General features: G+C 36.9%; 1 protein-coding gene across 1 annotated transcript in view; it reads right to left on the bottom strand.

Annotated features, from left to right (window-relative positions):
- PLPPR1 (phospholipid phosphatase related 1) overlaps positions 1-16,969 on the bottom strand; it is a 274,737-nt gene that overhangs the window by 109,506 nt on the left and 148,262 nt on the right. The window contains exon 2 of the mRNA XM_065879298.1: positions 11,489-11,596. Coding sequence (XP_065735370.1) covers positions 11,489-11,551 — 63 coding nt within the window. The 5' untranslated portion in view covers positions 11,552-11,596. The remainder of the gene's footprint in view (positions 1-11,488; positions 11,597-16,969) is intronic.

Here is a 16,969-nt window from a genome sequence, read left to right as displayed (position 1 = left end):
TCCTAGAAGACTCCCCCCTCCTCCTTTTCCTTCAGTTGAGTGAACACTCACTAGTCTTCAGGTATCGCTCTAAATGAACTTTCTCTGGGATGCTTCCCCGGCCCCTTCGGAAGGTGAGTCAGAGCTGTTATAGGAATCTTTGTAGGCCTTGGGATCTAACACTTTTGAAGGCTCCTCCTCACATCACATTGAAGTAGATTCAGATATAATACATTATACATAATTGTTCTTGCTATAAATATTAGGAGATGATTTTTATATTTCTGCTTTTGAAATTATTTGGCTATGAATGATTTAATTTGCTATTGATTATGACACGGTCAAGAGTTACTGGTTTGGTTGCTAACTCAGTTAATAACCAGCTTTGTGACCTTAGACAAGTCACTAAACCTCTCTGAATCTCAATTATCTGATCTGAAACAAGAGAGATTTGCAAAGTGATCTAGACCCCCATTTAGCACTGAGAGCCTTTATTCTTAACTGTGAGGAGAGATATTTTTGGTGCTGGTAAATGTCTGGGGGTAGGAGTGGGACAAGGATTCTTTACTCCACTGACATAACAGGCAACAAGGAGATACAGCCACTGGTCGGCACTCTGGCCAGAGCTGCCAGTTGAGTAGAAAAAGACAGTTCCACAAATATGTGTAGAAAAGACAGTAGTTCTAAAACTGAAAATAAGAACAATCATTATTTTATATAATGAACAATCTAATATACCACCCTATAACCAGAGAAAAATCCAGAGCAAATATATTTTCCTAAATATGTTTTTCTAAACAAGACTGACAATTGAAGCATGACTATAAATATTTATAGTAATGCCCCCAAGGTTTCTGTTGGTGACAAACATGTAGTATGTGCTGTAAAAAAAATAAGCCAGTGTTAGAAAGAGCAACCCTCACTATTGTTTCAATTAATTCTACACTGAGAAATGATATGAGAATGCAGATTTTTTGTGAATGAGTTTAAGTTACAGAAGAAGTAGGCTGTTTCTATGTTTGTACAAAGGTATTTTCATATTTCATACTATACACATCAATAACTTAGTGTAATCTTAAAAGGGAGTTATTTTTTCTCTGATAGAAAAAGTAATCAAGTTCTATGCAAAAAATGTACTTCTAATCCCAACACCCAGAGACGAACACTGATTTTTGCACATACCTTTTCTTTCTAGGCAGTTATATAGCCACATACGCATATTTCCAAAATGGCATCACGTTTTACAGCTGTGCTGCAGAATTTGAAAGGAGAGGTTATCTGGCTTGGAGGCTACAATATCTACTGCCATGACCCGAACACACCTGGCATGTCTGAGAAGTCAGTGCAGCTGATGGTCCACAAAACAACATTTTCCATGAACTAATCTGCATGGAAAAAGGGGAAGGAAAAACACGAATAGAGGAGACAAGTGTGTCTGCCTTAGGTTTTGGTTCTTCCACGAGCACGTGAATTCAGTCAGGTCTGAGTCCTGTGAAGAGAAGGCTGTAGAGACACAGCAGCGCCCCCTGATGTTCAGGTGACCAAGTGAAACATCAAGTTGGGAGCAGGGTTTTCTCCTATCCTCTGTGTAGACAAGTACCAGTGGCTGAGATATTAGCATTCCCCATGGGAGCAAAGCCAGCAGTGGTAGGGATGAGGCACCTTTTTTTTTTTTTTTAGATGTTGGGGGTAGGAGATTATTAATTAATTAATTTATTATTTTTGCTGTGTTGGGTCTTCGTTTCTGTGCGAGGGCTTTCTCTAGTTGTGGCAAGCAGGGGCCACTCTTCATTGCGGTGCGTGGGCCTCTCACTATCGCAGCCTCTCTTGTTGCAGAGCACAGGCTCCAGACGCGCAGGCTCAGTAGTTGTGGCTCACGGGCCTAGTTGCTCCGCGGCATGTGGGATCCACCCAGACCAGGGTTCGAACCCGTGTCCGCTGCATTAGCAGGCAGACTCTCAACCACTGCGCCACCAGGGAAGGCCGGGATGAGGCACCTTTATGTGGCTTCTTTGCTTGAGAAAATGGATATGCATGGCTGGAGCTGATGAACAAAATTCTCTAATTCTCTGGGTAACAAGAGCCCAGAGACTGCTTCGTGAGCATTGGTATCAATCCCAGGCTTAACCAGGGAAGACTGGAGAGCTTCTGGAATCCACCATGAGCAGGTGTGAGCAATAGACAGTAGAGAACAGACTTGTGGTTGCCAAGGGGGAGGGAAGGATTGAGATTTTGGGATCAGCAGATGCGAACTAGTATATATACGATGGATAAACAACAAGGTCCTATTGTATAGTACAGGGAGCGATATTCAATATCCCGTGATAAACCATAATGGAAAAGAACATCAAAAGGAATGTATATATATGTATAACTGAATCACTCTGTTGTACAGCAGAAATTAACAGAACATTGTAAATCAACTATGCTTCAATTTAAAAAGTGTGCTTTTGGGGTCAAAAGGGGAGTATAAAGTCTTGAAGATTTTAGGACACAGTGCCAAGCTGCTTCTCCCTACAGATTGCTATTTCAACATTCCTATAAATTATAATTTTTATATGCTGTGAGATAGATTTGAATTCGAGGGTTTTTTTTTTGTTGCTGTTGTTGTTTTAGAATAAATGATCATAACATTGCATTGGTTTAAAAATTAGGCTTGAATCCTAATTCCAAGATTACATCAAGAGAAATACAAAGAGTTTGGCCAGCCACACATATCAGTGACAACTTAGACTGCTTCATATTAGATTTAAAGGATGAATTTTATAAGAAAAATGCATCACAAAGCAAAGAATGAATTCACTTGCAGCCTGTGCAAAATAATATACTGCAGTAGGGACAAGATGTTTTTATAGCTCTTGAAGAATATAACTGTTCAGTCCAGAGTCTGTCATTTTGGCATGATTGTCTGGGCTTGTGACCCATAAGGTAGAATGTAAAATTCTATGAGGATCAGAGTATTGGTGCATTCATGCAACATTATGAAGAATGCTTGATTTAAGGTGCTATGTCAATTATTAGGGAAACTGATAGGAAGCATGCTACCACATTGTACACAGCATGGGAATAAGGTGGTCTGGAAAACGACACAAAGTAGGTGGCTGAGTTAAGGAGAGCATTCTTGGGTAGAACCTGGGAAACAGCACTTGGGTGTGGATGGTTCTCAACATTGGTATTTTGATAATATGAAAAATAGATACCTAAATATTGGCATCGTCCTTTTGCCCCAGTACTGCAAACAGTACTCAAAATGATGATTAAATAAGGAAATGCATGGGAAAGTACTTTATAACGTGCATTTGTCATTGCAAGTTTTAAAAGACCACAGACTTTTCATTACTTTGGTTGAAACCTTACCCGATAACATCTCAATATATTCTAAAAACATTATCCCCCTAAGGCCAGGAATGTTGCATATCTGAGGATTAATCTGCCAGAGTTCCTCTCTAATTGTCAGGGGTTTGGTGTCCATGTATATGTGTGTGTATGTGTTTCGTTAGTTTTATTTTTCATCTTCGTTGATTTTGTTTTATATTGGGTAGAATCTGTTATTTTAAATTATTTTTATGCTAACATTTATTAACCACTTATTACTTGACAAGCACTTTCAGGCGCATTACCTCATTTCTCAAAAGTGCTCAGGAAGAAGCTGTTTCTATTTCCACTTCACAGATGAAGCAACTGAAGTTCAAAGAAGGGGCGCAAGTTTCTAGCAGCAGTAAATGGCAGAGCCAGGACTCAAACCCAGTGCTTCTGACATCAAGTTATTTTCTCATTCTACTCTACTATGTATGAGGATAAGATTTTGATACTTTCTCCTTGCAAGAACCAGCAGAGTTTTTTTCTTTTAAAAGGAGAAAAAGATCTCAATGTGACTTAAATATAAATGCAATCTAAGTCTGAGAAACAAGGCAATCAGAGCTGCTAAATCTTAGCAGCTGCAAGTAAAGAGCAGAAAGCAAGGCCAAGCAACTCTTCTTTTAAAATTTGAGGCGCATGAAACAAAGATACTGAAATGCCACTCATTGTCCAAAAATGATGAGGCGGATATTCCTTAACTTCTGGCCCTGGACAAAGACACTCAGAATCACCCAGTTCTTGCAGAACATCCTGAGATTATTTACCTTCAGGCTGGGATTTATAACAATCACCTTGTAGGTTACAGCTGAGAAAGATGAGTTGTCAAAAAAGGCAACGACAATTGCAAGTACAAGCAACTGTCAGAATGATAAAACTGTCACATCTATACATATCAAGCAACAGTTGCATTCATTATGTACAACTCCTGGTACTTAATACTGTTTGCCAAGGAAGCTAAGCTCCATTTAGAGTTTTGCTGTTAGCACAAATATATTTGAAAGAGACTTGACTGAGTTTTTCATGATTTTACAGAGAATGCAGTGAAATTGTCTTGAGAGGAATCCACTGATATCTGGGGAAGATTTGTCAAAAGGGATATCTCAGCCTTAAGTATTTTGCAAAAGTACACCGGTATTGATTTTGGGGACATGTGAGATCTCAAACAGCTTGTATTCTTATTTTTAGGGAAAAAAAATTATACTTCAATGACCAGTTTGAGTGTGTTTTCCCTCAGGGAAATTCTCCATTTGTAGATCTTCAAGCATGAGAGGTATTGCTGAAATGACAGAGAAAAGGAGAGAGAGAAGGAAAGCATGGAGAGAGGGAGGGGGATCAGAAATATAGTAAAAGGGAGAGACAGAGGTAGGGAAGGCAGAGGGAGAGAAAGAGAAAAATGGACTAAGGATGAAAACCACAAGAATGTTTGATTATTTTGATCACTTACTTGAAGATACTTTGTTGTACATGTATCCTCACCCAAAATTAATATTGATTTCAAGGAGTAAAAATGAGGATGAGGAAGTTGATGTCCTCATGTTCATTTATAGGTTGGTAACTTTCTACCACTTTACCTACACCCTCTGACTTTTCTAGCTTTTGTCTAGTTCAGCATTTGCTCTTTTTTACTTGCTCTAGTGGAACCAGATCAGTGAAGAGATGAAAGCTGGCCAGAAATATGGTTGTGGGCCATGTCGGAATTTTAGTGATTCTGAAGTTCCCTCTCATTAGTGATAGAAAAGTTTATATTCTGGCCCTTAAAGTCATTATTCTCTTGTCAAGGGCCTTCCATTTAAGAGGCTTAAGCTGGCATGGAAAGGTACACTTTAAGGATTAGCTGACACTGGGAGATGTATACGAGACGTTTTTCTGAATATCTAACATTCGAGGGCTTGGTTTCTGGAAGCACCTGCATTACCCATTGCATATCATACTTCTCAACCTGTTCTGCTGTCCTCCCACTGTTAATCCCCTCCTTTCAGCCCATTACCTTCTATATGTACTCTCTTAATCTACAAACTTTGCTCTCTCTCCAATGACATCGTAACCCTTATCTCGGTTTGTGACATTCAAGGACTACCTAGAGCAGTGCTCTCCTGACTTGTTACCATCATGAGAGCTTTCCTGTTGCATGCTGCTTTGTCAGATAGCCTCTCTAGCACTGTTTCAGCCTTCTGGGTGAAAAATTCACCCAGAAGGCAGGCTCCTGCTTTGTCAGCAGGCTTCTGCTTTGTCAGCACATTTGAATTTTAGAGACTGGTTGGCATCTATTCTCCTCACCAATTGCCACAAATAAAACGCACCCCCCCCCCGGCCCCCAGTCAAAATTTTGTGCTCATATAGTTGAAATCACCAAGAAAATACACATCAGTGCTCCAACTGTGGGCACTTTGTATCTCTCATCCCCACCCTCCATCTCCCACACATGTTAAACATGGCCCAACAACCACGGACCTTTAAAAAACTTGGTGAGATCCAAGTTACAGAAACCTAGTTAGTACGTAAAGTATGCAAAAAGAGCAAAACACTTAATGACTTGGGAGAGAAAAATAAGTTCTAAAAAAGTGAGTGTTAAATGAATGAATGCATTCATGGAACAAAGATGGCATGAAAACATTCTAATGCAAACATCTACAAGCAATGGTTAGCGTTTTTCTTTATTTTAATTCACAGGTGAGCTCAATCAAAAAGCATACCGAAAATAAGAGTGGTAACTGAGTAAACTGATGATAGGTGAACCTAAGTGGGACTAGAGAAAGGGGTACATGTCAATCTTAGTAACAAGGTTTCGGTTTTAATGTCCATGAGGATAGGACATCCTGAGGACTTGAGTTGGAACTGAGACTCCTATGTAAAACCCAGAATTCCTGAAAGCTTGCTTTTCACTTCAGAGAAGAAGTGTTCTATGTAAATCCACCTGCTGGCACAGGAAGACTACAAGGAAGATGAACTTTGATTAATTATACTTTGGGATTGTGCAAATTTGACTTACGAATATAGTAGCGTAAACCCAAGAGAAACATGCATGTAAAAACTTTCCAAAGAGATACTCTTAAAACCTAAGGCCCAGAAGGATTCTACAGAGGAAGCAAGCTCTGCCAAAAATGAGCTAAGAATAATTAAAAATATAAATAAACAATCCACCATGAGCTAGAGACAACAGACACAACATATAGGAGGATTACAATATCAGTAATTTCAGAAAAGAGAATAATCTGAAAGAATAAAAAATAAAAACCATAAGCATAGAAATACTATAAAAACAGATTTTTTTAAATGCACATAGAACTTCTAGATATTAAAAAAAGATGGGTTAAGAGACATGGACTATAGAAAGAATGAGAAGATCCAACATACATCAAATAGAAAAAGAGAACAGAGAATGGAGGAAGAGAATATTTGAAGATGTGATGTCGGAGAGTTTTATAGAATTGGTATAAACATGGCTTCATATTCAAGATGTAAAACAAGTCCTAGTCAGTATAAATACACACTTAGACATGTTATACTGAATTTCAGGACACCAAAGAAAAATGTAAAAGCAACTGGAGAGAAAAAGTGGATTACCTATTAAGAACAGTAATAAGAGAAAAGAGTTTTTATAGCAACAATAAAGACATGGGATGGAAGGAGAGTGAAATGGATTAACATTATGAAAGTTCTGAGAGTAGAAAATAAACTAGTCAATCTAGAATTCAATGCCAAGAGAGATCACCATTCCAGATTAATTGTAATGTAAAGATGACTTCAGATAAATATTAAGACGTTTTACAATTCACTAGATCCTTGCTGAAACAACTACTAAGGGATAAATTTCATGAGGAAATTAAATCCTGAAGGAGAAGAATAAAAGGAGGAATGGTAAGAAAAAAACCTCCAAACTGATGAATATGCGGGTAAAGTCACTGAAGCCCTGACTGAAAAATTTAAGGAAGATATAAAAATCATGAATGACACTCAAGGTGCTGAAGTGACCTAAAAATAGCATTAAAAGAAGCATAGGGCTTCCCTGGTGGCGCAGTGGTTGGGAGTCCGCCTGCCGATGCAGGGGACGCGAGTTCGTGTCCCGGTCCGGGAGGATCCCGCATGCCGCGGAGCGGCTGGGCCCGTGGGCCATGGCCGCTGAGCCTGCGCGTCTGGAGCCTGTGCTCCGCAACGGGAGAGGCCACAACAGTGAGAGAGAGGCCCGCGTACCGCAAAAAAAAAAAAAAAGAAGCATAGAGCTATTGATTAACCTCAATTTTTGTTGTTTATATATTTAAAATTTAGGACTAAGCTTTAAAAGAATAGAAATAAAATCTATAATTTGTAACATAAAGGGGGATTCAAACAAGGAATCTAATTTAGAAGGCAGAACAGAAAAAATAAGTCCATGCTTATTTATAATTTAATATTCAAACACTTGAAGTATTTCCTTTAAAATCAGCAACAAGGTAAGGAGGTCCTCTACCACTGCCTTTATCCAATATTACACTGGGGGCCTTAGCCAAAGCAATAAGAAAAACAAATTAATTGTAACAATCAGAAAAGAAAAAACAGATCTGCTACTACTTGCAGATTATATAACTGAAAAAAAATCTAAGAAATATACAGATACTAGTAAAACCAATAATCAAGTTTAACAAAGTTTTTTCAAGAAAACTGATTTAAAATATTAATATTGTTTCTATAATGAAGCAACACACAACTGGAAAATGTAATCATCTCCCCACAATTCCACCACTAGGCAATCCAAGGAAAGCCCTTGCACACATGTGCATAGAGACAGAAATAAGAATATTTCCTGCAAAAAAAGAAAAAATAAAAAAGCTGTAAGAGTATAAAACTTCAAAAAAATAAACAAAGAATCAACCAAACCATCCCTCAGTAGGTATAGTCACACAATGGGATAAAATACAATTAAAAAGAATGAATTGCCAATCTGGACAAATCTCAGAAACATAATGTTGAATGAAAAGGTAAGTTGCAAAAAGAAAGTTCATTATGGTATCATTTATGTAAAATCTCCCTAAAATATAATTTATGAATATATGGACATGTAGGGAAAATATGAAAATATGCGTAAGAATCATGCAAGGGAATGAAGCCTCTAACTTCACGTACACACAACTGACCCTTGAACGATGCGGGGGTTAATCCACATGTAACTTATAGTCAGAACTCCAGATCCATGGTTCCTCCACATCCACGGATTCAACCAACCATGGACTGTGTAGCACTGTAGTGTTTACTATTGAAAAACATCTCCATATAAGTGGAATCATGCAGTTCAAATCAACATTGTTCAAGGGTCAACTGTAGTTACTTCTGGGTCTAGGATAATAGGACTTCAGCCATAGCTGTAATATTTTATATTCCTTGAAAAAATATTTGAAGCACATATGGCATAATTTTAAGATTTGGTCTTGATGGTAGGTGCAATGATGTCTGTTATATTATTTTCTCTGTTTGAATCTTTTCATAATTAAAAAGCAATGTGAAGAGATATTTATTGATCATATTGACATTTTAACCAAGTTATTTTTGATCAAGTTTTCTGATATTCCTGTTATAATGCACGTAAATAATAAGTATTTTCTTTTGTTTTGTTCCCATTGGATCTTACTCAAAGTTTTGTTGCACAATCTCAGAAGAGACTTTAACAATTTTTTTTTAACCTTTTGACTCCCTTTACCCACTTCTGTCCTCTTCACTGTACCCCCACCTCTGGCAACCACAAATCTGTTCTCTGTATCTATAAGCTTGTTTTTTTTTTCCTTTTCAGATTCCACATATGTATTCCAAATATTTATATTTCACAATCATACAGTATTTGTCTTTCTTTGACTGACTTGTTTCACTTAGTGTAATGCCCTTGAGATCCATACACGTCACAAATGGCAGTATTTCACTTCTTTTTGATGGCTGAATAATATTCCACCGTATATATACACCACAATTGCATTATCCATTCATCTATTGTCGGACACTTAGGTTGTTTCTATATCTTGGCTATTGTAAAAAGTGCAGCAATGAACATGGGGTACGTATAACAATAAGCATTTGATGAATGAAATGCATGAGAATCATGAAAGCCACTTTGAGAGTCACCTCTTCCCTTCTCAGTTTCTACTTTATTCTACTTCACTTCCTCTTTCTTTCTCCTGATTGTTTCAGATAAGTCAGTGATATGTCTTAAACCTCTATGCAAAGTAAGAATGACAATACAGGAAGAAAAAGAATAAGCTATCTTTCCTCTCCAAGATTTTTCTTATATTTATGTTTGTGTCAGGTTAAGGCATACAAAGACTAATTTATGTCTTTTGTTGTTTGCTCTACCCATCAAGCTCATCGCTCACACATTAGAGGGCTGAAAATCTTTAGAGATAGAGCTTCCAGCAATAAATTAAATCTCTTACTTTAAGGTTTGTTTCCTGTTCTATTTTTAAGAAAATTTAAAATAAAATTGCTACCATGAGGGTAAGGATGATGACAGGTGACTTATTCTAAATTTCCCCTAGTTTACTTTAAAATTTTATTTTTCTTATGACAAAAAAGAAAGGGTTTTAACATTGAAAAATATAGTGTTACAGCCTTCTACCATTTCCCCCATGAGCAGTGGGAGAAAGGACTCCTTTTTCTACATTACAATTTCAATATGAACAATAGTAACTAGAACCCACAATATATATAATGTATAGTTATTGTCTGAAAGGAGTTATTCTTGGCCTTGTACAGCAAGATAAGAGTATTAAGAATATGTGTTTATGTTGAGAGATGAGTTCTTTGTTTACCCTTTCAGAGATATAGCTTGAGTCTGAGTATCTTAACTTATATCAACACCTCTGTCCCAACCTAATCTCCTATATTTCCACCTGGTTCTGCAATACAAACAGGTTCACAAATATCACCAGAAAATAAATCATCTAGTAATATTTGTTCATATAAACTACCAAGGGATATCTATAAGGTGAAACTCAAGGATCGGCCAAACATATATATTTGGCCCCAAAATCGGAATGCTCAAAATTATCCAACTGACTATGTAAACAGCTAAAGTTATTTCAAGAGCTAGAAGATAAAAACAAAACAAAACAAAAAACAAACTTGTTTCATTGATTCATAGGCTGTGTTTAAATAACATATGTACTGAAAGTACATTTTTGCTAATATCAGTAGTGGTTTAATTCTAGTGTCTGTTTTCACACAGGTAATAAAATGGATGATCGTGCATCGTCCTCCCATACTCAGCCAAAAAGATCCCCTGCCCCATAACATAAGAACAAGCTACAGCTGATCCTTGGGATGGAGAGACTATAGGGGTAGTTACCCAGAAAGGAAACTTAGGACATTTACTTTTTAGCTCTTTATATCGTCATATCTTAAACACAATTTTCAGGATAAAAACCAATCTGTTAGATGCTCTATCTCTTGGAGTAGTTGCTCTATCTCTTGGAGAAGGCAGATATAATATCGTCTCTGGCAAATAAACATCTTATTTTGAGATAACCTGGAGTAGCTTTTTTTCTTATCATATTATTCCAAATTTCCTAAAATTTCCAAGTCTTTATCTCTTCCATAGCAAACATTATAGAAAGGGAGGTACAGTGGGGAAAAGGTGCAGGAAGTTTAATCCAAAAGATGCTGGAGAAATTGTTTGCTGGTACAAAGTTGGAGCAACTCAATAAAATCATTCATGAACAAAAGAAGTTGCACACTATACAAGTTCTCAATATCCCACTAAAGAAAACTGCCCAGTGGAGAGAGTCAACTCTAAGATTTCTTTTTCTCTATATGGGCTCCAAGGCAAAAGGCCATCAACTAACATCATCTGTAAACCTCATTTATTGAATTCCTAAAACATGATATTGATTTTTAAAAAAAGAATTTAATCAAAATGCTGCATTCATAATTAATAATATATTCAAGTCACCACTGAAAATAAAAGAAATCTAATAAAACACAATTATTTTGTACCCCATACATGAACCTTGTTCTATGGCTTCCTATTCAAGAAACACTTGGCATATCTCATTAATTCTTTACCAATATGTGTGCTATCAAAATTTCATTATCATAAGATTAAATAATTTTACAAAATAATCCAAGTTCTCAGCATAAAAACTGCTACAATTATTCCAATTTGTCTGTAAAGGCAAATAAATACACCTACCTCAACAAATATAAAACACGGGATGATGGAATAACTTCGTTGAGTGTTGTTTCCTACAGCCATTTCTTACAACATGTAGCAAGGCTGCACCGTCTTAAACTGTCCAGGCTGAAATAGAAATAGATAGCATGGTGTTAAGAGCCGTATGTTTAGCAGTCCTTTAGGTATTTACGTAAAAATATCAGCTACCCTCTAGATAAGCAAGCTGTGTACAAACAATGCAAAATACTAATCTACAACACAGTCAAGTCAGACTAATAATCAGTCCAGAGAAAAGAAAATAACGTATACTAGCCAAGAACAGTCTTTGAGCCTAAATGACCAGGTAGGGAGCTCCTGTGCACACAGTTATAGTGAACAGAATTCTAATCGCCTGGGGCTGCACAGTGCCTTAACCCAGTAGACTGTGCTCATGCCATGAACGCAGTTTTTGCGACAAAACATTTGTTATTGTCCATTCTGTATGGATCTCCCCTTTCTGTGCCTGATCCTTGCAGTTTGCCATCTAGGGACGCGTTTATTTCCGCCTTCGCCTCTCCCTTTGGAGCTGACATTTAGCACTGAGGCACTAATCCCTGACTTCCTTCCGTGACCACTCTGCCCTTGCTCCCTTGACTGCAGGGCTATTAACTACTCTGGATTAATACATCACTGATCCCTCTCACTGGGTTCCCTCAGGTGTGTGTGTGTGTGTGTGTGTGTGTGTGTGTGTGTGTGTGTGTGTGTGTTCCAAACACAAAACATTGACTATAAGAATGGAGTAGCTGGCCTATAGCAGAGTATTTTAAATATTTGTTAGAACTCTTCTGTCCTACTTTGAACTGAGAATATTCCTGTATTAAAAGATCAGTTAATTTTGGTTCTTCTTAAAACAATAACAACAACACATAGAGATTTTAGACTTTTCTGAAACTTCCACAGCCCAGTAAAAAGAATTTTCCACTATACCTTTTATTCTCTATCCAAAGCAATACTTGACATGTTTCAGGTATCTGCTTTCGAGAGTCATTATTTTTTGTTTGTTCTGTTTCTGTGTCAGACTTCCCAATAGTTCTTACGGATTGTAATACGAAGACTGGCAATGGGGACTGCTAGTCTATGCAACTGGCCAATCGCATTTTTTCTTAAAGGTCATGAATTAATGTTTTTAACTTAATTCTGTCTTTAAGTCCGTCCTTATGTTTTTCCAAAATAAAACTTTAAAATACATTTCCTTCTCTTTTTGAAATGCCAGCTTCTCACGTGTCGACTAAAACTTTCTTTGATCAAATGTAACATTATGTGTAGTATTAAGTCCATGCCAATCATAGTGTTTAAATTATTTAATTTTTAGGCAACTTAATTTTTTCAATTAAAATTGGATATTATCTGTTATAAAATACTCATATCTGTTATTTCACCATCTATTTCATGATTTAGGAATAAATAATATTTTTTTACAATTAGAAAGGAACCCATACATAGAACACACATTGAGTTGATTTGGCAACCATATATTGGTTTCATTTTATCCTTACTTAATCCAAGTATCTTAGAATTCACTTATCAGTATTTATGATTTAGATGAGTCCTACTGTTAGCATCAACTAAACACAGAACCATACATCTGAAAAGAAAATTAAATTTTTAATCACCTTGAAGTAGGTAGGGGCACCAGAAAAAACAAAGGCTTCAGACATACCTAGTATTTTAGATGGCTTCTCCATACAATTAATAAAAAATAGCAATGAAATGGAGAATACAAGACAGGCTTTGGATATCATATAAAATTCTCCTTTCTATTCACTCTTCTGGTTCAAAATACAAACTAGCTTTTTATATGTGTATGGAGACTACATATATGCATATATATACACATATATGTATCTATGTATGTGTATTATACATAATCAGTAACTATAGTAAGGTATATTTCACATATAATTCACCCATTTCAAATGTACAATTCAATGATCTTTTAGTAAATTTACCAAGTTGTACAATGATCATAAAACAATTTTAGCACTTTTTCCTTCACCCCCCAAAATGTCATCCCCACCATCACTCCCTCACCACCTCTCCAGCCCAGCTAGTCACTATTCTCTCTGTCTCTACAGATTTGCTTCTTCTGGATATTTCAAATAAATATAATCATACAATATGTGGTCTTTTGACCTGGATTCTTAGCATAATGTTTTTGAAGTTTATTCATGTCATAGTGCACATATCAGTAATTTTTCCTTTTTATTACTGAATGTATTTCATCGTATGGCTATAGAACCTTTATCAATTGGTGGCAATGTAGGTAGTTTCGAATTTTTGCTGTATCCAATATTAGGTTGTATCCAGTATTATGGATAATGATGCTAAGAATATCTGTATACTTTTATTGTGGATGTATACCTAAGAGTGGAATTACTGGGCCATACGCTAATTTGTTTAATTTTTTAAAGGAAACTGCAGAAGTGTTCTCCAAAGTGGTCGTGTCATTTTACACTGCCGCCAGCAACAATCAGCGTTCTCCTTTCTCCACATCCTAACATTTTTATTGCCTATCTTTTTTATTATAGTCATTCGAGTGGGTGTGAGATAATATCTCACTGTAGTTTTCATTTTGTAAATAACAAATGATATCGAGCATCCTTTCAGGTGCTTATTGCCCATTATTCTATCTTTTTTTGTGAAATAAATTTAAAAAAACAAAAGATTTGGATATTTTCAAGATATAAGTGTTCTTTGTATTATTCTGGATAATACAAAGTCCCTTATCAGATGTATATTTTGTCTTTTGACTATTGTGCCTTGGTGTGGATTCCTTTAGGTTTATGCTGCTTAGAGATTTCTTACTACTTGAATCTATGGGTTTACGTTTTTTTCCCAAATTTGGGAAAATGTTCAGCCATTATTCCTGGAAAACTTTTTAACCCACTCTCTCATCTCTTTCTGGGACTCCCGTGACATGAATATTAGATCTTCTGTTATAGCCCATCATGTTCCTGACACTCTTAATCACCCCTCCCCAAGTCTATTTTCTCTCTGTTGTTCAGATTGGATATTTTCTATTATTCTGTCCTCAAGTTCACTGACTCTTTCTTCTATCGTCCCCATTATGGTGTTGAGCCAAGTCCATCCACTGAGTTTATGTTAGTTGTTATATTTCTTAGTTCTAAAATTTATATTTGCTTTTTCTTTATATTTTCTATTTCTTTGCTGAAACTCTATTTCTTTGCTGAGACTATTTTATCATGTTTCAAGCATGTCTATAAGTATTTATTAAAGTACTTTTATGATGGCCACTTAAATTATTGTCAGATAATTTTATATCATCTTGGTTTTGGTGTCTGTTGATGGTCTTTTCTTATTCAGTTTGCGATCTTCCTGGTTCTTGGTATGAAGAGTGATTTTCGATTGACCTCGGGTTGTTACATTACAAGACTCAGGATCCTGTTTAAAGCTTATGTTTTATCATACTTCCTCTGACACTCCTCTAGTAGGTATGGGGAATGTCACCTTGTTAGTGCCATGTGAAGGTAGAAGTCCGGGTTCTCCACTTGGCTTCCTATGACAGCTAGTTGGGGAGGGACCCCTTTTGCTGGGCAGCAGTAGAGTTCAGGCTCCTCAATAGGGCCCCACTGATACCACCCTGGCTGGGGAGGGGGTTAGGTACTTCTTTGCGGCTCCCCACATGGCCTCCACTGACACTATGGCCTTGCTATTGTTGTGTAATAATAAAACTGAATTTCCACTAGTCCCCCTCTGATACCACTCCAGGGAGGAGGAAGTAGGGATGCCTCATTACTGCCTAAAGCGGGTAAAAGTCTAGGCTCCCCTCCATGTTTTCCCCTGATACTGTAGAGCAGGGATGGAGGCCTACTCATTACTGCCCAGCATGAACTAAAGTCCTGGTTCCCTACTCGGCCTTCTCTGATATGACCCCGGCAGGAGTCTAGGGGAGCCTCCTTATAGCGTGGCAAGGGTAGAAGTCCAGGGTCCCCACTTGGTCTTTGCTGACAGAGACAGAGATAGGATGAAGTTTTTCTGTGCTTTTTGGATACAGTCAAAGGGTTATTTTCTAAAAGTTTGCTGCATTGCTAGGCTGCCCTTTTCCAGGCCCTTTGGCTACAGAGGTGGCAGGCTTTCTTGGGGCTGTTTTGTCTGCAAGTATCAATATCCCAGGTTGCCAGCTTCTCCAATATCCAGTCTGAGATATGAGGTAAAAAGAAATCCTGGGAACTTAATATTGTGTTGGTTGTTATGTGAAGTCCCCAGCCAGTCCACCTTTTCTTTGTCTGAGCTTTGTTTACATGTAACATCCAAGATTTTTGGTTGATTTAGTGGGAGGGATGGGGAATGTACATCTTACTCCATCCTCTCAGAAGCAAAAGCCTCCAGAAGTCTTTTTAAAAGAGTACCAAATGGCAGTGACCAAGGTTCTCGTATAGGCTAGCCCCGCTGTGTTCTCATGAATTTGAGCCTTTTGGTGCCCAAGGTTTCAAAATACCAGAATAGCATTATTTGTTTGTTCATTTGTGAGTCCCTAATTCATGCCAGGTATCCCATTAGACACAACTAGAAGCAATGAATTAGCCAAATACCCTGTGTTTAAGGGACTAATAGTCATTAAGAATAGATTGCTATACTTGTTTGTATATTTGTTTTTCAATAGCAGCACAATTGACCAATTCTAACTCTTGAGGTCGGGGATCTCTTATCCAACTGGCATAGTAGATACACTGTCTAGGACCCATAATACTTTTAGGGGCCTTTGAAAACATTTAAAATTTTTTTTAAATAATAAATTTTTAGGTTAGGTACAAAAATATTTTAATATATTATTAAATTCAGTTTTATACTAATTCAACTAGAAAATATAAATTTTAACTTTAATAGAGAAAAGGGTCCACAAAGGCAAAATTCCTTAAAGTCTACAAAAGTAATAAGACAGTCCTAGCTGGGAGAAAGTTAAGGAAAGGTTTCTTAGAGGAGATAGCTATTTAAGTTGATTAAAATAAAGGTAGCTGCTCCACTATAAGAGGAGGACAAGAGAAGCATTTCAGCTAAAGGGAACAGCAAGAGCTAAGGTTCCAAAGATATAAGCTGGCCTAACATGTTTGGGAAACTAAAATCACTACCAGCTCAAATGAAAACATTCGAGGATAAGTATAGATGTTGCCAAAATTTATGTATAATACACATAGCGTTTTATACACAAACTCAGAAGCAGAACACCTCAAGGATAAGAAATACAAGGTTGGTTCATTTCCATATTAGATAAGAACATAGGAAAAAAAGAGAATATTGACAGACAGTACTGTTTCCTAGTAATTAACTCAGAGCTCTTCATTTCTAGGCAGGTGAGTATATTATAAATCAGACCTGGCTAATAAAGGAGTCAATGACATCTCATATATTTCCATTGGATTTTCCATGTAATTCCCTCTTGTTCATAAGAAGTGTAACAATTCCTGCTCACCCCAGAACAAATACAAAAATAATTGCTGA

Source organism: Phocoena phocoena, chromosome 6, assembly GCF_963924675.1.
Source record: "Phocoena phocoena chromosome 6, mPhoPho1.1, whole genome shotgun sequence".
In the NCBI taxonomy this organism is placed as follows: domain Eukaryota; kingdom Metazoa; phylum Chordata; class Mammalia; order Artiodactyla; family Phocoenidae; genus Phocoena; species Phocoena phocoena.
Note: the sequence above shows the minus strand (reverse complement) of the source record. Positions and strands in the feature narration are given on the sequence as shown.